The sequence below is a fragment of the Pleuronectes platessa genome, chromosome 15 (genome assembly GCF_947347685.1).
Source record: "Pleuronectes platessa chromosome 15, fPlePla1.1, whole genome shotgun sequence".
NCBI classification, from domain to species: Eukaryota; Metazoa; Chordata; class Actinopteri; order Pleuronectiformes; family Pleuronectidae; genus Pleuronectes; species Pleuronectes platessa.
The window spans coordinates 17,177,477-17,201,964 of record NC_070640.1 but is presented as its reverse complement, the minus strand read 5'-3'; the positions used below and the strand labels follow the sequence as shown (position 1 = coordinate 17,201,964).

At 40.9% G+C, this 24,488-nt stretch overlaps 1 protein-coding gene across 1 annotated transcript in view; it reads right to left on the bottom strand.

Annotated features, from left to right (window-relative positions):
* Nucleotides 1–15,008: 15,008 nt before the first annotated feature.
* The window catches only part of gabra3 (gamma-aminobutyric acid type A receptor subunit alpha3), a 54,657-nt gene continuing 45,177 nt past the window's right edge, over nucleotides 15,009–24,488 (bottom strand). Inside the window, exons 8-10 of the mRNA XM_053441457.1 lie at nucleotides 22,374–22,579; nucleotides 15,572–15,610; nucleotides 15,009–15,429 (exon numbers count right to left, since the gene is read on the bottom strand). Coding sequence (XP_053297432.1) covers nucleotides 15,109–15,429; nucleotides 15,572–15,610; nucleotides 22,374–22,579 — 566 coding nt within the window. The 3' untranslated portion in view covers nucleotides 15,009–15,108. The remainder of the gene's footprint in view (nucleotides 15,430–15,571; nucleotides 15,611–22,373; nucleotides 22,580–24,488) is intronic.

Below are 24,488 nucleotides of genomic sequence, written 5' to 3'. Positions count from 1 at the left end.
ATAAATAAAATAATAAGACCAAAGACTGAAGAAAATAAAATTAAAAAAAAATACGCTTTTGTCTGACATTTAAAAGAAGATACCTCTTTTATTAATCTTCATTTTGTTTCCTCTAATTAAGGTTCTTATTACAGCCCCTTTCTGTGATTCTGGCCTGTTTAGTAATATACTTTATGTGTTAAATACCATGACAATCCTTTTATTGTGGGATGGCAGCAGGGAGATCAGTTGTATTATCAATCCCTAAGAGGATCTGGTTGACATAGATCTCAGGCAGCATGCTCACTTTGTAAAGGAAACTCGGCATGCAGGTGAAAGACAGAAAGAGTGACACCATGAAAGCAGATGTGGACAGCTGGGCCCGAGGAGACGGCGTGCAAATGGACAACAAGTGTTTTGTGGGTCCGGGAGTTCCAGGTTTGTCAGTAGTGTGAAAATCAATGGACTCCTGAGGGGGCGGCTGTGCTCTGATAGGCCGTGCTCATCTACACACAACGGAACAGGAATCAGTCAAGAATATTAATCTAAACATCAGTCATGCATGGGGAACACCCCAAGAGGAGAATAAGCCTGCTCAGCCATGCATCTCCTGGGGGAGGTCGGGTGAGGGGGGCTTGGAGGAAGGGAGCTGACTGGGTGAGGATGTCAGGAGTATCATCTCAGGAGATGTGACGTGGACTGACTTTAGGCGCACAGACGACGCAAACCCAAACTGAAGAGGTTGGCACCATCAGGGGTGAGATTTGTGCACAGCTCGCTGAACCGCTCTCCAATCTGTGTCTCAATCGGAGCTGGGGGAAGCAACAGTCCAAGCAGTCACCAGCAAAGAACAATAAGTCTCCAGCGTGCAGGAAAAGGAAGAAAGCTGTATTTATGAATTATATGTTAATGTAACTCATCTCGTTGCAATCGAATCCTCCAGCCGTTCCAAGAAGACACACAAGTAGCAGGGAATATTAACATTCAGGAGCAGTGCATTTTCTTATTACCTACAATATGCTGTATTTCATTTTCTCTTGTCGCCTTTATGAAAACCTCTCCTCCGCCTCTCTGTTTCTGCTGCTCCTGCCATGTTATCTTCCCATGGACAAGTACAGCTGTTGAGTTGTTCGCTCCGTGAGGACATTCTGACTGCGGGGCATCCGAGGCTTTCCACTCCACGGCTAATCTAATGTACCACGACTGTCGAGTGTGCTACAACAAAACATGCCAACACAGTCAATTCTACCGCGCTAATCGATGCAAAGCCCAAGCCGAGGATCATGGGTAGAGTTTAAAATTAGACTCCCGGAGATACAGTCAGGCTGAGTCGAGGCAGATACCTAATCAGTTCCATATTATTCCATACTGATGGATCTGCTGAAACGACTGCAGAGGCTTCAGTAGAACTCCTTTTCTCCCAGTCTTATTGGGTCTTTTCGCCATTTCACAAACGGAGAATTTATTTATTTTGAAGCAGCCCTCTGTAGCTGTGAGAATACAAAAATGGACAGCTGTTAAATCGATGTCTGTGTAACGTTTGTCTTGTTCAAGCACAGATCTGTGTCTATCCGGCATCTCCCCGTGCCCTGAAGGTAAAAGAATGTGCAAGTAAACTTTTCTCCAAGTAAAGTTTCCTTCAGGTCATAACATATTTATTTCTAAACCGAAGCCACAGGGCCTTCCCTCGTCCCAGCGGCGGCACAATGCTGCGTCAGGCCTGAAAGGCAGATTAATGGCCTCATTGTAATGTGTGGACCAGTCGCTCTGCTCTTGTATGCTTCAGAAATCAACACAGATTACAAGGCGATCTCTTCCCGTGCAGATAAAATGACAAAACCATCAAACGCTATCAACTGAGAGAGGAGCGTCATCAAAAAAACGAGATCTTTTATAAACCTAGGGATTATTTGGTTATTGCAGAACAGTTTACAATGAAACCAGATATGGAAAGGACATGAAACAAAAAGCCCTGCTCCTGTAGCAGGAACTATACAAGAGGGGTTTATCTTTGTCTGTCTGTCGAAAGATTGAATGTCACTATGACAGCGTCCCAGAAATGGTCATTGTTTTGTAGATCAAAATGAAGGGTGAGGTCGAAAATCGGTCTGGTCTGAAGACGTTTGTCAGAAGAAGGACGATTGGTAAATACGCCCCCAGCCCAAGTTGTGAGAGTCATGGATCACTGAATCCCTGCTTCAGTCGTTCCCATCCACATTAGGTAAAACTAGAGGGGGACCCAGAGAGTGCACAGATCTCTACTGAATAGTTTACCTGTTGAATTCAGGCTCAAAACTTACTTTTACCAAATGTAATGTTTCTTACACCATTTTCTTTTGCCACTTATTTCAAATGATGCTGTATTATTTTAATCATGATCTCTTATTTTTGATTTTGTATTACATAATTTGCTGTTTTGGATTTCATGAGATTCTGTATAATTTTGCCTGTTGAGAGGTTGGCCACTTAATCACCATATCACATATTGAGATCAGATAAATTTACCTCGTACAAATACATTTTCAACAGTCTGCTTACAATTTCATCTGTTCATAGATACTAGCACTCTACATATGATTGGTTTTCCCACTGAAATATCTATTATTTGTATTATTTGTCTTTCTCTCAATGTTAAAGTTAAATGTTAAAGTTGAAAAAAATTCCTGGATCCCTGTGAAGATTCTTAGTTATCGAGGTGATGGTGTCTTCAGAAGTGGAGTGAGTCCAGATGCCTATGTAAACTTGTTGTTCCTCAATCCATAAGCCACCTTTTCAACTCAGTGTCAATAATATCAGTTCAATAAGTTTTGCATAATCATGCCAATGAAAACATCACCTCCTTGGTGGATGTATAACTACAGACCAGCAGTGATTCATGTCAATACTGCAGAATTGACGATGTCGTGGCTGGTGTCATCTCATCACAAGTCTTTCACTTTTAAATATAACTGGTTACTTAATAATACTGGACCAATAAATGAGGTTTTACAGTGACATGATTCCACTCCTGTAGTTTTCAAAAGAACACTTCCTACTTTCCAGTTAATACAAATCATCCATCACATCTGGAGCAGCTGGGAGCAGACGTCAATGGACGCAGCTCAAGTGTTCTTCACAATATAAGCAATATAATTCACAACAAAGCAACAAAGCCCTGCTCCGAACGAGCCCCTCAGGCACATTGTCTGCCGGGAAGGGTCCGGTACCTGAACGAATTGCTGAAAAGCAGCGAGCACTGGGGACGAGTGGCATCTCCTCCAGTGAAACACTGTGACGCTGAGCTGAGGTTCAGTAAACAACGCGAGTGCTAATATTACAAGGTGTCATCAAAGCAGAGGAGCCCTGGAGGGAAGAGGAAACAAAGAGAACAAATGATAGATAGTCCAGGTTCACACCAAGTTGTGTAGTAGAGCATATTCTGAGAGCACTTGGATTTGAGGTCTATGGAAAAGGACACAATAACTAACACAGGAGTTTAGAGAGTGACGCACACTATAATTATTCTGTAATTTAAGGACGTTGCATCATTGTTACTGTATGGAACTGAGGAGAGGAGGTCAAAAAGTCTTGGATTATTACTTTATTACGATGGGTCAAAATTAAAAGTAATTCTGATGTGTGCTACATTTTCTATAGGATCTATCAATGGGAAGAGAGTGTGACGCAGACACAGACACGTTTCTCCTCTGGGGATAAATGTGCTCTTGGACGAGGAAAAGGTTATTTCACTTGTCCAAATGACAAGTGGCTGAGTGAATAATGTCAAATCAAGCTGGGCATTATGCTTCCAGTCGTGGCTGGACTCACCATTGAAGACTGAATTATTGAAGGGATTCATGTGCAAATGGGATTACATCTGTACTCTGGTAGAACAATTAGTATAAAAAAAAAAAAATCACCTGAATGGTTGAAGCTGAGTGGGGCGGAAAGAAGCCAAGACTTGAATATGTCAAGGCCGTGCACTCGATCACTGCATGGTGCGCGATTAAATATAATAATAATGCCCTACATGTGGTTGTCAGAGACATCAGTGGGCATGAACATGAGACTTTCAGGACATTAAAGATGTTGCAACATGACTGAAACTTTAAATGACAGTCCAAGTGATATATAATGTCAGTCCAAGTGATATATATATAGTCTCTGTTATCAGCCAGAACTTGCATTTCTAAAGCACCTTTAAAACAGTCTAATCTGCTCCATGGACACTCTCTGTTATTGTATGTTTGAGAGTTGCTGGTCTAAGCTCATAATCCATAAAGAACTCTATATCTTCTCATGAACAGAGTCACCTACTACTTTCATAAACAAGTTGTTTTCAGTTCACATGTCAACAGTAAGCGGAAGAAAGTCTGCCACAGTGGAAGATTTTGGTCAGTGTCACTCAAATTTAAATACAGAGTGCTTATTTAAATCCTGTAGCGTATTGACAGTAATGACTTCCAGTACATACATGCTTTTATTGCACAGTTGATTTAGTTTGAATGGATTTTACACCAAATATGATATCCCTGGAGATACAACCATGATAATAGGGTAACTGTTATTTTTTGGAAAATCTTGAGTATATAAGTTTAACCTTGAGAGAAAGTTTGGAATGTTATTTAAGATTTGTCTATACGTATAAATTCAATATTAGTGATAGACAAATTGAAATTATTTAGTAAAAGTAGCAATATCACAACGTTCTGCATTCAGAAATGTAACTGGGTATCATGTCTTACCAGCGAGTAATTGCAATTAATTATCTCATTCACATTCATATTAAATTGTTGTTCATTCACAACCACTGACAGATTTTGATGTCATGTGCTTACATTGTGAGTAGCCTCTATCATTAAAAGGTTGTGAATCAACATGATGGGGTGCATCAGCTGAAATGAGATGAATAAAAGCGCTAAGAGTAAATACATTTACAAACTAAACATATAACTTACATATGTATCAATTATAGGCATGTCGCTTCAGTTGAAATAAGGTATTGCATTAAGTACAGTAAATGCATGTGAATATAAACAGTAAATCCATGTTGTCCAAGCAGGGTCGAGGAGGAAATGGGGAAGATGGAGCAAAAACTAACACCATGTGAAGGACCAGGGTAATATGCTTACATTGTGAGTAGCCTCTATCATAAAAAGGTTGTGAATCAACATGATGGGGTGCATCAGTTGAAATGAGATGAATAAAAGCGCTAAGAGTAAATAACATTCTAACTAAGAGAGCAGGGATTAGTGGAAAAATGAACATTTCATTCACACAAAGTATTTATAAAATACATGATGGGTAAAAAATTTACGTGAGACATTTACTAAAAAGAAAAAAACGCTCTTGAGCTTAAACATAAGTCAAATAAACAGAGCTTAACATACTGACTACTGACTACTACTGACTAAAAGACACTGACAGGAAAGTTATTAACAATTTTTTTTACCTCACTTAATAAAGTGGGCTAAAGCAATGTAATTGTCTGTTGTTTTAATGGTAAATCAAACTGAAAACATCCCCTTTAAGGTGCAGCAGCCGTCACACACCATGTTCCCAGGGCTATATTTTATATATAATATATAGTGTCTAATTAAACAAGACGATTAAAGGACCTAGGTTGAGGATTAACTGCTTTTAATGTTGGCCCAATAAACATAAATGCTTTTTATGCTGTCTTTGTACAACATATTTGGCAACAATATTGATGCTTTGGGACTTTAATGGCGGTGTCATATTATGAGTTCTGGTAATGGCTGTTCCTTGATTGGCCATTGGCTGGTTTTGTCAAGCAAACCTGGCAACCCGCTCAGGAACCAACGCAACTAAAAGCAACAGGGTCAAACTCAACTGTTGATTTTCCTGCTGCAACAAGTGAACATGGCCATTTGTTTAACGGCCTGTAACTGCAGTGCCATCTTATTGATTCATATTAGAAACGTTGGACTTTACTTGGCTTAAGCTATAAGCAGTGAGCTCACCTGCCCTGGACTGTATCTTCAGGACGGCCGCTGTTGGGAGAGCTTCATGCCGGTTCAGCTCGGTCTCATGTTCGGCCTCACCCTGGAGGCTCATGTCCGCTATTGATAATCGTGACTCTACAGCTTCATGTCAACAAGCCAGGGGGGAGAATAGGATTTTATATTAATCAAACATGTGCTGTGTTCAGTTTGTGTAAATATTGCTGCTGGTTACTTGCTCCTCGTGCCACATGTGCTCACTTTCTTACCATCTGCGCGCTCTAATATGGTCATTTAACACGTGTGCTGTAATCGCATTGTTTTTAATTGTGCAAGGGTTTTTTCGAGCTTTTGCCTTTGTGGATTTTGGGATACAGCTGCATAAAAATGACTTAACATGGTGAGTTATGAAAACACATTTTCGGAGTCCAACATGACTCAGATGTTGTAGGAGTAATAATAATAATGATGCCATGGAGTTATTAGTTCCCACCTGCCTTTCTTTAGAGGGGGACAGGTATGGATCTGACAGAGGGAGTGAGTCTCGAGCTACGGGCAAAGAAGCGAGTCACTGTGACTGTGAACCCCGAGAGTTAAGTTGGGAACCGTGTGCGGTTGCTATGTTAATGTGCATCAAATGAAGAAGAATAAGGAGCTGTGCACAAAGAGAAGTTGTAGCCCGTTTGCTACCCACTGTCCAGAAGAGCTAGAGCACGCTACACACTGAGAAAAGAGAGTTACAGAATGACAAAATAATGGCAACAGAAAAATGTACATAATGATATATATTAATTTATATAAATATACATAAATAAATATCTAAAAACATTCAAGATTAACGACATTTCAAGTTTCTCAGGCCCTGACAGCAAGGCCACGTCACCTTTGGTGGTGCGTCTCGACAGACAGATATCCAACAGGGCTTTATCTGAAGATCTCAGGCTGTGGGTCGGTGAATAATGGAACCTAAAGCTAAGTGCAGCAGCTTGTTGCCAAACCATGCAGTACAAATCCAAGATGTTGTGAGCCGTTTAGTTTTTTTGTGGCTGTTTTGGAGGATTTAGCTTTTGGTTCACTAAGTCTGTTGAATTCCTGCATGTGTGTGCTGCCATGTTCAGGTAAACAACAAAGTGTTGACAGAAATTTTACTTGAACAAAACCTAACAACAAGCAAACAAAAACTAAAACTAAAAAGCTGCCAGACGGATTTCTCAATTGCTATATTGACTTTTGGAAATGTTCTCGCAATAGAGTTATCTCGGAGATAAGGCCAAGTAGCATGAACAAGTGAACAGAGTGATATACTGTACTACACCCGCTGATGAAGCCAGGTAGGTCAGAATTGCTGTGGATGGAAAGATATATTGCACTGTGCCAAGCAGGTCCCCATGTTCTTTCAAATTGTGTGTACGTCTGTTGTCATGTCGTCTGTTACGGAGTTCATCCCCAAGTAGTTTCCTGCAAGATTGGCTTCATGGGAAATGCCCGGCTGTCACATTCACATTCTCCCCATTGACATTAACACAGTTAAAGTGACAGCTGCCTTTACATGGTTATTAAGTGTTATACAGTGTGTAGTGTATGTTACTGCTCCACTCTGATACACTTACTGGCAACATAAAACTCATTAATTAGCACATTATAACACGAGCAGAGATTATTCGCCTCAGTTTTATGTGCTTTGGTTAACAGTGTGTTTTATACAGTGGCTGACATGTTTATTGATGCATATCCACTTGAAGGCTGGGTTTAGACAGTTTATTCCCTGCACCGTTTGGACGCGTTTTGTTAGGCACTGGCCACACGGCAGCTGGTGTCATCTTCCTCTTAATGGATTCTAGATCATTTGGCGTTGGGTCGTCTAATGGGATTCTGCTGTGGCGGGGTTCATTACTGTCTCAGTCTGGGCCGTGCTGAATTTGGTTCGAGCCTAACGAGGCCAGGGCTTACACAAAAATGTAATTAGGTGCATTCAGCGTTCAAATAATTCGGTTTCATGTGAGTTGGTTGTCTGAAAAAGTTGCTGCAACTTTGAGCCACATCACAAGTGCCTCCGCCAGCTGGCTGCGGTGTGAAGGTGTCGTCCCCTGTGCAGCACCGTGTGTCGGTGAGATCGAAGACTCTCCCAAATAGCCTTTGGTGAACCAGGCTATTACTGCAGCCTCAGTCTCCTCTCTGATGTTTTTTCATTAACTTAAATCAGGAGTGCATTTACTAAAGTCAACAGACGCAGGGAAGTGTTTCTCTTTATTCACTGTAAGGAACAGCAAGGCAAAAAGGACGGAGACACTTTGTCAGTAACCCCACAAATAAACATCAGTAAAGAGTGGTGGGCAGAAGGGGAAACATCTGTTATGTCTGAGAGGATTGCTCTGCAACACCCTCATAAGTCAGTGGAGATTAGACCTTGACTTCTTTCTTTGGTGCGTGTTGTTTTCACGTCTCTCAGATGGCCAACCCCTTAACTTCCTTTCATCACAATACTGACTATCTCACAGAAAGAAGCACATTAGGGCTATTTGCATGTTTTTATTGGGTCCACGGGTTTGCACATAATATCTGAGCTCTCAGTTTGTACTATTTGTTCAAACCTACACTTGTCTAATGCATAGTTGACTTATATGAACTGAAATGGGCCTTTTGTTCACATGAAAACATCTCTTCTGTGACGTCAGATTGCTTTCTATGTCAAAACACACGTTCATTTAATTATTGGAGATTTTATCTCAGATGAGGCTCAGGAGTAGAGTGGGCCGTCCGCTGTCCTGAAGGTTCTTCAAAGGGTCCCTCCCTCTTTCAAAGTGTCCTTGTCAAAAGTGTCCTCGTCCAAAGTGTCCTTGTCCAAAGTGTCCTCGTCCAAAATGTCCTTGGGCAAGATACTGAACCCCAAATTGCCCCTGACGGCTGTGTGGGCAGTGTTTGGGTGTGTGATAGAGAAAGGGCTGCACATAGATGCACTCTATGAATGTATGTGTGTGACTGGGTGAATGGTCAAAACGTAGTGTGAAGTGCTCTGAGTGTTCATCAACACACTAGAAATACAGAACACGTACCATTTGTTTCTTCCAGGTTTGTTTGCATCTTTTTTAAATCACTTTCTTAAACGATTTTCAACATTTTCATTTATTTCTCCAAGAATGATTGATAGATCCTGAGTGTGTGTGTGTACGTTGGTGCAGATCCAAATAAACATCTGGATCGAGTAAATTCAAATGTCGTTTCATAAGGGCCCTCTGGGCCTTGGTAGAGTTATGCACTCGACTGAGTGCCATTCTAATAATGCGTATGTTTTTGCCGGTCATGTTATGAACTGTGAATTACCATTTTCTACCTGCATGATTATTTGTGTGGAAGACTTGTCAAATTTTATATTCTATACAAAATTTTGTACTATTTTGCCTATTTACATTAAATAGAGCGATTGCCCTGGAACAAAAATGCCTTCACCTCCACTAATTTTATCTTTATTATTTTTGTGACTAGATAATAAACACAACTGTGGTGCAGCTCACAAACACAAAACATTACATGGTCCTACAAATTGTTGTGAGGATTAGCCTCTACATGCAAAGCGTATTGTTTCATTTATCATAGGAAGCACAAGCAAGCAAACAACCTAATATGTGCATGTAGGGGGCTTTACAAAGCTCATTTTCATGCTGAGAGAAATTAAGTGTTTTTGCCTGAAACATTAGCATTCCTGGTTCAGTGGAATGCAGCTACAGGGCAGTCTGCATTGGACCAGAGCCAGGCAGCTACACTAACCTTCAACGTCTTTAGACCACTGCAAAGTTAAATACAAATACTCAGTAATGTCCAAATTGAAAAGCCCTGTGCTTTGGTCATTGCTCTCTACAGACATTTATCATTATTTGATACATTTTTGTCTATTTCAATTCAATCTCAGGTTTAGACAGTAAAGTTTTGTGAATTTGAACTGCTGCACCACAGCGGCTTTAGTATATGTGTACATGTTAGGCTCTGCAAATGCTTTTTCTATATGTGTGTATCCATCAGGTGCTGTCACAGGGAAACTCAATTTCTGAAATCCGGACCCCTGAGATACCTTTGGGAAGAAACTGATTTGCTCAAATCAGCTTGGCTCCATCAATATTAATTAACTGCAATTCTGAGGCACAGCAATCGGGTATACCCTATAAATAGTGAGCCTATGAAAATGAATGTGTAAGCCATGTGTTGCACTTTGGCTAGTTTCTCTGTTTTGTGTGTAACATTTCGCGATAGATATTGTGAGTTGCATATACCTCTCAGATACATCACAGCAGATTCCAGGCGGCTGTGCTGAGATCTGAATCTGTTTTGTTCCACGTTGGGTTTCCTCCCAACAACTGGGGATGTCATGAGAACCGATTCTTCCCTACAAAGTTGATGCCAAAATTCTATCCTATCATGCAACGTCCTGCCGCCTGGTCAGTGGTTCATGGGGTTTGCTTTGCGGTAGTTTTGTTTGCTCTGGAGTTTATGAGACACCTATTTAAACAGAGCGACAGAGACGAGATGACACACGTGCGGGAGAGAGGTTCTTTCCCGCAGATTGTGGCGTAACGCTGGGTTTTAACTTTATTGTTGCAAAAGAGGCGACGCCCCATTTATCCAGGAACAGGGATGTGAGTTCATCGGTTTATTGTGGAGATCGGTTTTTGCGTGTGGCTGATCGGAGAGCAGCAGAAAATGCAACATACGTGGCAGCTTCTTATATATTGGGATATTTGTGTTGATGTAATCAAAGTCAGTGACACAAAGAAACAGACAAAACCACTTTTCAAATGAGCCTCTAAAGGAACATCTCATGAATCTTTACACCTTTGTGGCTGGATCGTGACCAAGAAGGATCTTTATCACTCAAAGATAAAATGCAACGTCCTTTTTAATCCCCATTTCCATTTGCTACATCTCATACAGTAAGCACATGAACGAGACAGGGCAACATACAGAGTCCAGTCAATGAGCATATAGAGAACGACCTCCCACCAAAGACAGTCCACTCATCTGCTGGAGCTGCCTTTGTGTAGAAGGTCTTTTGGATCTCAATGCGTCGGGACATGCAGTGAAATTGCAGTAGAGCGAAACACGGCGTCTACAACTCTGTTTGCAGACAGCTGCTAATTCACAGTAAGGTTTGAAAAGTGCACACAGGGTACTGATCTTATATGTAGCTTTATGAATATTATCTCTAGTGTACGTCTTATAACCACCATAACACGTAGTGTCACAGAGCTCAAAGTAAGACTGCAGTACTTATCAGATGTAAAAATAAATGACGTGACATATCAATATTCACAAAAAACAATCTGAATTGATTTCACAATATCTACAAATTCACAACCTGGTAACACTTTTCAGTTTGTTGCCACTTAGTTTAATAATTTGTTACCTTAATCTATTTGTCTACGGCAGTCTACCATTGAGAGATTTGCATCAATTCTGTAGCGGTTATGTTGTATAAAACATATAATATTTAATACTTTACTGAATAGCATAAATGTATTCATATAGTAATATACTCTTAATATATATCTTATAGGATGACATGTTTCTGCTGAAGTTCACTCTGGCCCTGTGTGGAAAATACTTATCACATGAATAATACAATCACAACCAAACAGAATGGCAACAATACAGTAGAGTTCTGTTCATCCAAACCCCTCAGGAATGAAGATGTCAGAATATTTTAAAAGTTCAGTATGCATGCATACAAATAAAAAACTATCTAGTTTAAATTTCTTTTTTCAAATAGTAGTTCAGCTGCAGAGGTTGTGGTTGTGTGGTTGTGTGTCTTAACTTTATTTTTCTTTCTTCTCTGTAAATCATTTAGCATATTGTTCTCAATGAAATTTGTTTAACACCTCTTGGAGCTATCATGAAAAAGATAACCAGACATACAGAAATAAATATGAACATAGTGACGTGAACAAATACATTATAAACTCATTCAATTGTCACATCAAAAATGGAGTAAACACCAAAATCTAAATGAATCTCCTTGTAAACCATTTCAGAAAGCGAGATACTGAAGAAACACTTTTTCATATAGTTCCAATAACTTTTATGGGGTAACAGTTTCCTTATTAATACGACTAATTTGACATTTGAAAATCCCTAACTTTACAAATGCGTGCAGGATCAAATTGAATTGATCACGTCTGCTACACTCTCACTACTGGACAGTTTGAACTCAGATGAAACTCCTTTGTGAATGCATCTTCGGAACCACTTCATACTGATCTTGTCAACTGGTTAGAGTTGGATTGTAATCGGATTACACAAAAACAACTATACTGATTTCCACAAAACTTGGTGGAAGGATGTGGTATGGGCCAGGGAAGAAGCCATTCAAGTTTTATCCAGATCCGTTAATTAGTTTCAATTTCTCTAACATTACGAGAGGCGTTTAATCCACATTTTTCACCATTTGTCAAGGGAATAATTCATGGACCTTATTATAAATAATCAGGCACATTTAAGGAACTGATATTTATGAGTGTCAGCTATTTAGTTGAATTTAGGGAGGCTGTTGGGCCTTGGGCGAGGTATGTGCTCTACTATGTGCAATTCTATGTTGAATATGAATATGGTTTTCCAGGAGAGAGTCAGTGGATGAATGAAATAAACAACATGTACTGTGAGGTCTCTATGGTCCTCATGCACGTGGGATGCTTTTTAGAGTGGGTGAGACTGATACCACCAACTGCATTTTAATCATGATGAAATAAATGAATAAGTGCTATACTAATGAACAACAAAAAAGAATGCTGACTTTCACTTTCACATTAAACCTTAGTTTGAACAGATCTGAAGTAGTTTACCCGGGTAGGACCAAATTTGTATGGTGATGGATCTCCATACGCAAACTGACTTCCCTTTTCATTCATCTTGTATTTTTGTTTTTTACAGAGATAGATGAAGAATATAGTTGTGTGGGTGTGTGTGTGTGTGTGTAGAATGTGAGCTAAAATCAATGCACTACCAGATGAGGGTTTAAATCACCTTCAGAACATCTGTATCATTAGCATTACATCAATACTCACAAATAATTGGAGTTGAAGAGTGAGAAGCTGCAGAAACATAGATACTATGCCCTATTTCAGTGTGACGGGTGCTGTTATCAGAGGTTGCAGACACACACATGTACAGATTGTCATGCACTAACCAATGACTGATACATTGTTACATGGTTTGTGGTATTAATACATCTCCAGACAGGTCAACACATGGTTCAGTCATTCTCCTAAGCTTATACCACTGAGGATACAGCTTGAGGAGATCCACTGCAGCTGGGTCTAGGGTGCAGTGGCTGTCAAAGAGTCCTCAATTCGGGAGAGTGCATCCAGCAAAAACATTTGTATAGATGCATACCAAATTCCAACACAAAGCAAAAATACAAATGTCACTCAACAAATGGAAAACACAATTTGGAGACAGCGGCCACATCTGGAGACGAATAAAATGTCCATCTTGTTGACAAAGAATCAGTTCGGCTGGTTTGCTCTTCGTTGTGATCACAAACATTAAATCTAGTTTATCATTTTATTGTTGGAGATACCAGTAACCTTTTTCTTGTCATTGACTTCATTGCATTTTGCAGTGTGATAGTCTCCAGTGGTGATAGAATATCTCCAAAATGTGTTCAGAAATACAGAGTGACTGTGACCTGTTGGCCTTTGTTGTCTACTACAAAACACAAAACCAGAACAGCATATACTGTTTGTAGACAAGCGAATCAACACCAATATACTTTTACACAATCAAGTATAAAAGGGCAGAAGTACAACTTGAATCAAACTCTTTCTTATGATGAGGCAGAAATGCAGAAAAAAATCATAATGGAGCCAAACAGCTACAGAGAGTGATGCAGCGAAATAACAGAGATCAAGGCAGCAGGGTTCCTGCCCACAGTATACTTAAAGAAAGAGAGTGTCTGCTATGTTTGATGCATAAAACATCTAGTGTTATTTGCATTTCCGTGGAAAGGGTTTTAATAATCTGCTATCCAGAATTCGACTTCAGTCTGAGGTAATGGTGGTAGTCTGTTATGACTGCTCGGCTCATTGAGACGCCACACCGGGAGCCAAAACATAAATGCACATGATAATTGTTCTGGACTACGCTGGATCCTTCTAATCTCTTTGCTTCGTCTTTTCACAGGCAGAGGTCTGTTACCCTTCCACACTAATGAGCAATTTTACACTCGGTGCCCAAGCCCATGGGCCGTGGGGGGGCATAGCCACATACAACAGTGCACAGAGCCTGTGGACACCCGTGTATGTTTACATGTAATATACACACAGGCCTTTTGTGCATATGTGTGCTGTGTATGCAAGTGTGAGTGTGTCGAAGCCTTTTCTCTATGATGTGTGTATTCACCAAGGCACATAGCTTCTCTGTCATTGAACACAGTCAGCCAGTTAAAACAATAAGAGCCACTGGACTAGAAAATGTACAGGCAGCCCCATGGGACGCGAAAGCAATTCCAGATGATACTGCATTGGGTCTGTTGAGATTCAGCGCAAACTGAAGGCCAGACACGGACGATTATTAATGATGCTCCTATGGAACTATACAGCCTGCCCCGGCTAACAGAGCACAGTAAAACGACCAACAAATTCTGATGCATCACTCTGCGTATGTGTGCGTGCGTGCATGCATGTTTCTGACTTAATGGATCTGTCAAAACCTTATCAGTGGTAATGAGCTACAATGAAAACTTCAACGCATGCTTGCTCTAACTTATCACAAGCAAAGTATTTTCACTATGTTTTGACATAGTGAAATTACAATTTGACTACTTCTACAAAACAGCTAGCAATCAAGATACAGCAAAGGAACGATTTGGTTAGTCACAAAAGGGAACAGGGCCAGAGCTAAGTGTGGGGGGGCGAAAAGAAAAGCTAAACAAACACAATCCGATGTGAGGATGTGCTCCCTCCAACGTCCGGTACTAGATGTGAATCTATTGTATGTTCAAATTTGCCTTCCATCTATACAGACGTGCAAAATATCAAACTCTTAAGAAAAGACAAACACACCAAACCCACGCGCACACTCATACACACACACACACACACACACACACTCAGAAACACACAATAAGATGTAATGGATTTGGCCTTCTGCAACCCATCTACACTGTGAACCAAACCAGATCAGGCCTAGCATTCGGTCAAATTCAGTTTTGGTTGTTTGCCTCCATGATAGCAGGCTTTCTGTTGACGTATGTGGCCCAGTAGCCTAAATTGAAGATGAAGAACAGAACTGGGAAAATGATGCGTGATATCTTGTCCACTTTGCTGACACGGTTGTAGGACTTCTTGGCCTCCGTGTAGGGGTCCTCCATTTTATGCATATACTGGTGTTTGGCCGCCGCTGCAGTGGCACTCTTGGAAATGGTCGTCAAACCTTGGTCTTTAGCAACGTTGATGGCGTATGTGGTTCCGACAATGTTGAAGGTGTTGTTTGTCTTTTTGGACAAGGTCGCAGATTCTCTTCTCTGAAAAGGAAGAAGGCAATAAAGTAAAGGTCGTCAGGGGCGAAGCACCAGACTTAACAATACTTCCATTTGAACTCATAAAGAGGAAATAGAAGCAACACCACGAGACACGACACACACAAGAACAAAACAAAAGCCTAACCATATCGTTAATCCTGGCCATGTTAGCCTGAAACGGTTCCTGAAAAGAAAAGTAGAAAAGAAAAAAAGTTTACCAATTATATTAAAATTACCAATCTTACATACTCTATTCATCACTATCTAGCTAGTACTACTTTTTTCCTTTACACCATTTTACACTATTAATATTGTCAATTCAAATCTGCACCATACAAACGTGGATTGCAGAAAAAAATGGTCATGATTAAAAATGTCATGACAAAATTATCAGTTTGGTTGAATCAAGTGCGTGGAAATGGGGACAATTGCATTTTGTATCATTGCAGAACCAGGCTGGACTGGCGTCTGATACTGCTAGCAGTAGCAGCACAGAGCAGGATTAGAAACAAAGCAAAATAACAGTGCCTGAAAACATGTCTGACAGACTGTGTCAATGGGAGCAGCCAGGACTCTTCAGGCAAACAGCTTGCGACAAAACAAACACGACAAAGGCTGTGTGATGACAAAGCTGGCTGGAGCAGCGGCTTTCTTCCCTGCTACTACAGAGAAATCATTACTGTCTTTTATATTGAAATCACACAGGGAGACTGAGATTTATTTGCTAAATTGGAGCGCTCAGAAAAACTAAACTTACATCACCAGAGGATGCTGTCAGCCTAAGAGCGGACAGGGCCGTGCACACGGTGAATGTGAGGGAACAAGTAGGGCACAGAGATTAATCACCGGGCAGAGTTCCCTGCGCGGCAGACCCTACGTGAGTCTGGGACACTGGGCTAATTTTCCTCCCAGTTCATCCCCACAGCGGCCACTTTAAGATCTGCGGCGCAGCTGAAGTCGAACGTGTCCTCCGACAAGAGTTTCACTTTCACTGCTCCCCTGTTTGGCTTTTGCCGTGAGCCGGGATTTCATTTTTGTTCTGCTTTTTCATCCTCATTTAATTTTCCTTCCTTTTCCCTTCACTCCATCTTTTTAATTAGCATAACTAATGTGCCCTCTTCCCCTCCTCCAAAATGCCTCCCTGTCTTTGGGCGCACGGCTTATCAGCAACGGCTTTGCCTGCTCTTCATCCTACAATGTTCGCACACACTCACAAATGGAAGACAGGGATGTGGCCATACATGCAGCAAGGCAAGACTGGTAGACCAGTGTGAGGGTGCATATCTGATTGGTTTATATTGTGGTTGATAATGAAGACTTTGATCTATGTTTGAAGTGAAACAAACAGATTATATCACTGTACAAACTTGATCTAACCAAATAACACAGATCTACATCACGTTCATAAACCAACAGAATGATTGACGACTAGGTGGCTTTGCTCACCGGCCAAATTACACCCCAAGTCTTGAAAAGTGATTCAACGTGAGCTAATAGCATGGCAGTCAGATATATTTTCAAGCAAAGTTATCTGTAAAATTAGTAATGTAATGATCAGTCACCTCGAATGCAACAACCTCCTCACAAGGGACCAATCCAGAGTAACACGCTGAGAGTGTTTCTCCCAGGTCGGTATCTCATCTGCATCTCATGAGGCCCAGAGTTAACACTGACTGATGCATTGGAGCAGCCGCCAAAATGCGATAAGAGCAATGAGAGGTGACTGAGCCATTACATTCTATCTAGATTAAGGATATGGTGCCATTTAAAGGTGTGGGGCAACGTCAGACTCCAGACACTAATGCACATGACAATACTGACTTTAATGCAATATTGTGTCAAAATGGTGCGAATAGATCCAAGTGAGTCCGTCAGCCGCTTTGAAATATACTCTGTGTCTGCAGTATATTTCCACATTTGGAAGGAGTACTGTAATTCAGATTGTGAATCATGATCGTGTTACGAAGATTGTGATATACTTTTTCATCCCCGGGGCCAAGCTGGGTGCGTGAGCAGCGCATGCACTTCTTTTTTCATTTCGCCACGTTATCAGTTTAGAGCAGCCGCACTGTTCTTCCAGAGAGTCGACGTCTCGTCTGTTTTCTCAGCGTACCGTGTGCAAATCTTTGCAAATTTGTGGAATATGTCGCTAACATAAATATTCCTGTACCTGTTTCAAGGTAAAACCACTCTACCGTGACTGAATCCATTCATTTAAAAAAAAGAAGAAGTTTTGATTGTTATTACAGGACTGGAAGCTACACAGCTTCATAGAGTCCGGACAGGGTTGAGTACATGGATCTACTTTTATTCAAGGAAATGCAGTAATTATACCAGGAACCTCACGCAGCAGAAACGCCCCCCCCAACCCAACATATACCCACGAGAGGCAGCAGATCAGCAATGCAGCCGCCACGCCCTGCACACGCACCCAGTGATAGGAAGATGGCCCATCATAAGCAGTGTGCATAAATCGCACAGGGAGACCACTTGTTCACGTCAAATGTGACAAGCAGTGGAAAAATATCCAGAGTAGGTCAAAATAATGAGCTTATTAAGACACTATTGAATTTCAGACCTTCTGTCTGAGGGTGATGGAGGCAGCAGAATTGAGGTGGAAACATGTTGAATGTGATCAGTGCAAAAGAGCAGCGAGTCTCGTGGAGAGAGAGAAACGCTCGGAGGCAGCTGATTGCATTAAAGCGGAGACATGGCGAGCCGCAGCCTGAAGGGGTCTATCTCAATCAATTAGCATAGGGTGAGAGAGAGTCGCACTGATGGCCCATGGATAACCACATACTTTCCCATGTTATCGACTCCTCCACATCTAGCACCGCCATGAGACTCCTCCATCACAGTGATTGTTTACATCAGCAGGAGAAGCCATTGACTGCTGTAATGTGTCTTACGACTTTAAAGCGCAGACCCCTAAACGCGCCGCGAGTCCCTGGCGCCGGGGATGTTCTCTGCCCGTTAACCTGACCCAAGAGCAAAGTCATTTTCTGTTGTTGTCTGACTGCGCCGTCCTCTGCAGTAATTTATATGGTCTAATTATGAGAGAAACCACACGTGGCATCAGGCTGTTTGCATGTTCTTATCAACCTGATGTGACAAAGCACATAATTCACTTCCGGCCAAAGACTCTTGTGCACTATTCAAAGTCATTTGGCTGGCTGCAGGCACAAATCACCCCGGAACACAATGCATCTATTGACCTTGTCTTTGTTACTTCTGCAAATTGATGCATCAGAATTTCCTTACGAGTGTGATTAAGTACCCCGGGGGTAATTGTGCCTCGCTGTGTCCTGCTGTTTGGAGTTCAGCGTGGGCATGTGTGCATAGAACTGAACCTTGTGACAGTCTGTGCCGGGTTTAAGGTTGGAGATGAGGTGTTGGCATATTTAATAGCCTCAAGTATGTGAGCATGTGGGTGTGTGGGCATGCAGACGCGTTTTTTTATGGAGATGTAGAGTCCCTGTTGTGTCTTTTATTGGTACTTGCGAAGCCATTTTTTTGTAAATATGACACTTGGAGGCGGCCTGAGCTTTATGTCATCCCTGCAGCTCGTGTCAAAGTCTAAATCCAACTTGCTTTGTAATCCAAAATCAAGGCAAACACAGTTTCTATGAAACACTTCTGCTTCCCTTTCACTCCGTTTTATGTTTATCGTTTTGTTTCGTAAAAATGAACTAAACACTGGTGGGCTGAAGGAGAGAATTATGTATGTTTCTTTTCTGGAGCATTATAACATTTAATTAGGCTCCTATGAATCCTAGTCGTCGTAAGGATTTATTCTATAGTATAAGCTTATAAAGCCACCTTTCACCCCCTCACTTCCATCAAATGCATCACATTAAGACAACAGTGGACAGTGGGGAACTTGTTCTCAGGGGCTTTGCTGCTCGTAAAAAGGGCCAAAACATATTAGCTTTTGATAGCCACAAGCTAGACACGTCACCACTGACGGTTCACAGAAACCTTTCCTGTAACAGGTCGGCTTATGGAGCCTTGCGGGTGCAAGTTTGCTAAACTTTACCAGTGCAGGACTCTGGTGGAGCGATAAAAGCCTGTGTCTGGTGACAATGGGGTTAATAAAAGCATAGTTCAGCATGGTAAGTGTGATAGAACCACTTCATCTTGCTTTATTACAAGGGTAGAGAAAACTCTGGCAAATAATTGTGCATAACGATCCCTCTAACTCAAACAATGGCATGAGAAATTTTCATTATAGAAGTTTAGTAACAAGATGCCTCGAGGAAAGGCAGCTAAATTTGTTTTTCCACCTGAGCGCACCAACCTCCGAAAAGAGAAAAGTTAACTTACGCTAGCAAACAAGCTGCAGCAGCTTCCCCGTTTGTTCCTGCAGCTCTTAAATGAGTAACAGTGTCAAGCTCTGCTCTACCAATTGTGACTAGGAACGATGCTGACAGGCTGCGTCTCCACCATTGTCTAACATACCCGTTTCGTTAAAACATCTGTAGATGTAGTCATCTATATGCAGCAGGTCTGGAAATACAAGATTATGAGGCGTAAATGTGAAACCGTGATGATTCCCTGGCTCCAGTGGTGAAGCCCACCGCACAATGAGCCACTGCTCCATACTATGCTGATGAAACCATTGAATACATTTAACACAGTAGTGTCCAATCGTGTGTCATGGAGAGCCCCAGAATGAGCAGGCTTTTATTTCAACCAAACTCCCCACCGGCTCATTTCTGTAATAAGCACACCTTTAGCTGGTGACAGAGCGCTAATTAGGTAGAGCGCTTGTCAAAAAGAATGTTAAGCAAAAGAAAAAGGCTAAGACCCCCCAGAATCCTGCAAAGTAAGTTGGTGCACATTAACTATAGCCTTCTTCAAACCTGGAAATAAAAAACCCTGGGGGGCAGTGAGGTCTTTTATTCGGGTATGGAACTAAGAGTAGTGGCCTTGCCTCAGATGAAGAGCTTGTATTTTTCAAACTGAGCTTAAAAACACTATTTTCTCTTAGCTTCTCCTCCTATAGATTTTTTTACACCCTTTATTCCAAATACATTAAAAATGGAAAAAAAGGAAGTGTAGTGAGATACCTTTGCTTTCCAGTAGCTCATTCTGGCGGGGAAAGTGTTGTGGGAGTGCCATGTCTCCCTCTGTGACCCCATTCTTTTTTATCTATCATGACAACTGCATGCTCAGCACAGCCCCTGAGAAGGCAGCTCAGGCTGTTGCCATTAAGAGGAGGCATCAAAAGGAGGAAGAAAAATAAATAAAGTAACTCTACACTCTGCTGCAGTGTATCGCTGCAAATTATCCCCACCAACTGAAAAGTTCCATGGCAGCAATATACATTCCTGCCCATCACTCAGAGGACCAAATGTCAAAGTATATAAACAAAAAACTGAATAAAGGCTGCACTGATTGTGTCAAACAGTTTGTACATAAATAGCAGAAAATAGGTTTGTGGCTGTGCCATTTTCTTCATGTGGCGCCCGTGACAGAGGTGTTATGTGCGAGCAGCAACAACAGTTTCCTCTGCCAGTCTTTGCCTCCTTACTTCGCTAAAATTAGACTTGTAGAAAAGCATAATTTCATATAAAGCGATGGCTATTGATGCAATAAATCATGGTGTTTGCCAGCTTCCTTTCTCACGGTGATGTACATGTGCCTTTGAATAAACAACCACGTGAAGTTGTGCGAATTCTGCTGTAAATTACATTTTTTATTTAAAACTGTTGACAATTGACACTTGGCATCAGCACAAACCACTCAGTAAGATTTAGCAGATGTAAATATAAACATTTATATTCAATGTCAATTAAAACCCGAAAGACTGTCATCGCCTAATTGTGTCATTCATTGAATCCATATGGACAATGCATTTGTTCCGTTCATTACAGAAACAAATATACGCCTTTGAAGTGTATGGTGCAGCAAAACTAATCAATTAATCAAGACACATATGGGTATTTCATAAGTTCAGCGCAGGACCAAGTGCTTTATTTTTCTTTGTAGCCTCTTTGTGCTCTGATACCGTCTCACGCTTCCAATCTATTTCACTGGATGTGATCAGCCATAAAACATCAAAGGAATCATTGTAAATTTAAGAACTGTGTCTATCGTGAGACACTGATCACTTTATATTTATGACTTCACCACAACTTCATAGAAACGCGTCTTGTTTCGGACCCCTGCCTCCTCCTAATAAAACTACTGTGTGCACAATTTATTCTTCTGCTTTTCCTACCTTGCTTTTAGTTCACTCACCATCTTATAACTTCATAAACAATGGCGACATCAGCTCGGACCAAAGAAAAAAAACCTGTTAACTGTGCACGATCAGATTTCATGCTCCAAATAAAAGCGTCAGCTTCGGGTGATTGATTTTAAAAGACGAATGCTCAGTTTTTAATCTGCAAGCCTCTAATTTGCAGACGGCTGCCATTTTTTCTGGGGAGAATGAGTTTACGCTGACTTAAGGATGAGACTTGAACATATGCTGCCATCATAAATCAGGGCCAGCATCTCTGGGAGTTTACCTCTGCTTTTTTTTTTTTTGCTCTCACTGTTCCGCCCCACTGTCCCTGTTCCATTTGGCTCTTAATGAATAAATAAAAGCTCTCTTTATAGTCTTTATGGAGTACTCCAGGCTGTGTTAAGGGAGGAATTTTCTATCAATGTTCCCAAAGTGCAATTTGCCCTCGTCACTCCTTCAGTGTAAAATGAGGACTCTCTAAGAAACTCTGAGCATTTTTAACATGTTTATCAAAGCAAACGATGAAGAAAATTATTCTACAATTTAATAAGCAAGAAAATAAATGGGGAGAGAAACTCCTTCCTGAAAACCTTTTAGTGTTTTTGGATGCTTTTTAAAGCTAGTGCACACTGATGAATGATAAGTGCAGGCAAGTCATGTCCATAAATTCATTTTTTTTTAAAAATATGAAACATGTTGATTAAGAATCACTCACCCTTATTTCCATGCCCTCTTTTTTCCCATCCCATGCCCAGCTGCGCTTGGTGAAGTAGTTGACTGTGGCAAACTCAATCAAGGCAGAGAAGACAAAGGCATAGCACACGGCCATGAACCAGTCCATGGCAGTGGCATAGGCCACCTTAGGGAGGGAGTTTCTAGCACTGATGCTCAGGGTGGTCATGGTTAGGACAGTGGTGACCCCTGAGGATGAAACAACAACATTAGCAAACAGGTTCTTTTGGGTAACACTTAAAGGAAAGTTCATTTTCTCACAACTTTGGGTTCAAGTTTACAAAAGGATCTAAACTTTTAGAGATTTTAGAAACTTTTTCGTACAGCTTTTAAACTGTGTCCACTCAGGCCATGTAACAGGAGGTCAAGACAAGCTTAAATTATCCAATTTAGCTCAATCATGTAAATTACTCTACTGGGCTTTAAAGAGTAAAAAGTTATGAGCCTAACAGAATGGTCCACTGCATTGCAGAGACTCAACTTTACATAATCATCAGCTGTGAGAAATCAGACAGTGGAGCCACACTAACAAAGGTTAGTGGTGCATAAACAGTGTGAGTGTGCTGGGTCGGTCTTGTAGGTTCGAGCAGGAAGTAGCTTCTCAATACAATGAAGCATGATAATGAATGTTCCAGGTTGTACGCTTGACTTTACTTTTGTTTAAACCGGTCTGACATGGTATACAGTATACTAACTGTATACTGTGTAGCTATTTACTCAAAGGACAAACATTATCATTATTCTAAATATGATCATTACGGTTATTTATTTGCATAATTTGACGACATTCCAATATTCAAACGGGATGCAAGAGTTTCGTTTCTCTTACGATATGGGGTAATATCAGGGAAGATGCTCACATAAAATCCAGATGTAGAGCAAATGTATCAGGCTCTTAAACCAGATAACCCTTCAAAATACAACTTAAAATGAACCAGGAAACAGAATTGATGAATGACTTTAGTTTTGGAGGAACAAAGAGATGCTAAGTTTCAGTTTTATGCTGCGATATAATGAGAAGAGAAAATATGAGATGTGGGCACTTGAGGGAACTTTGTCCTTCCCAGTAGATGTTTCAATCATTCCACTGAGAAAATGACACTGATTACAGCTCCTCTCCCCGTGTGAAGGAAATTGTTCTCTACAAATAGAATTACTCGGGACTGAAATGATTTCTGAGACGACTGCTGGGGGAGAAATGTTCTTGCGGGTCTATTTGTGGAGAACTGAAGGAATATTATTATTGTAAATGCATGGAAATAAGCTTTTGTAACTTAAATTTGTATTTCCTAAACAATTCCTTGCTTTGCATCTTATTAAACGTCTGTCACTCTGATTGTGTGTGTGTGTGTGTGTGTGTGTGTGTGTGTGTGTGTGTGTGTGTGTACATGCATACATTTGTGGGCCTCATTTCCAAATCAAAATGCAAATTATTCAACAAACACAGGTCAGGGGCTCTTTCATAGATTATGCAGCACATTCTGTTATTATTCACGGTACATAGGGAGGATAACACAGTGAAGTGGCACATATGAAACAAGGGGGAAATGTCAAATAAAATCAAATGCGTTTTGTGCAGCTTATTATAATTTTTTTTTTTTACTAAAACCCTTCGGCATATTATTTGCAAAATATAAGATCTTCTTCAAAAACCCTGTCTGTAAAAGTGGCGATTAGATCTTGTGCCATTTCCATTCAAATTAATTGATTTAGTATGTTCCACCAATAGAAAATGCAATCTGACCCTTCTTAGTCCACTGGTACTTCAGTGGGATTATCCGACGTGCCCGGCTCTATCTAAATCACCTCGGGCTCGGTAAGTAATAACACTTGAAACCGGACTGGCTGCTCTGTAGTTGACAAAGTAGCCAAACATCCTCTTTGACAGATGCAGCACCTTGTAGATCACCTGCCGCATTTTTCCAGTTCCAGCCTTTCCAACTTTTCGCTGATTAATTAGTGTTGTTGTAGTTACAGAAGTAGAAACAAATCAATACTGGGATAGAAGCTCTGGGGAAAAGAACCCCCATTACTCATTCATACCCATGTGCAAAATGCCGATAGGTTTTCATGTTATTTAGAATTTTTCCATGGGAAA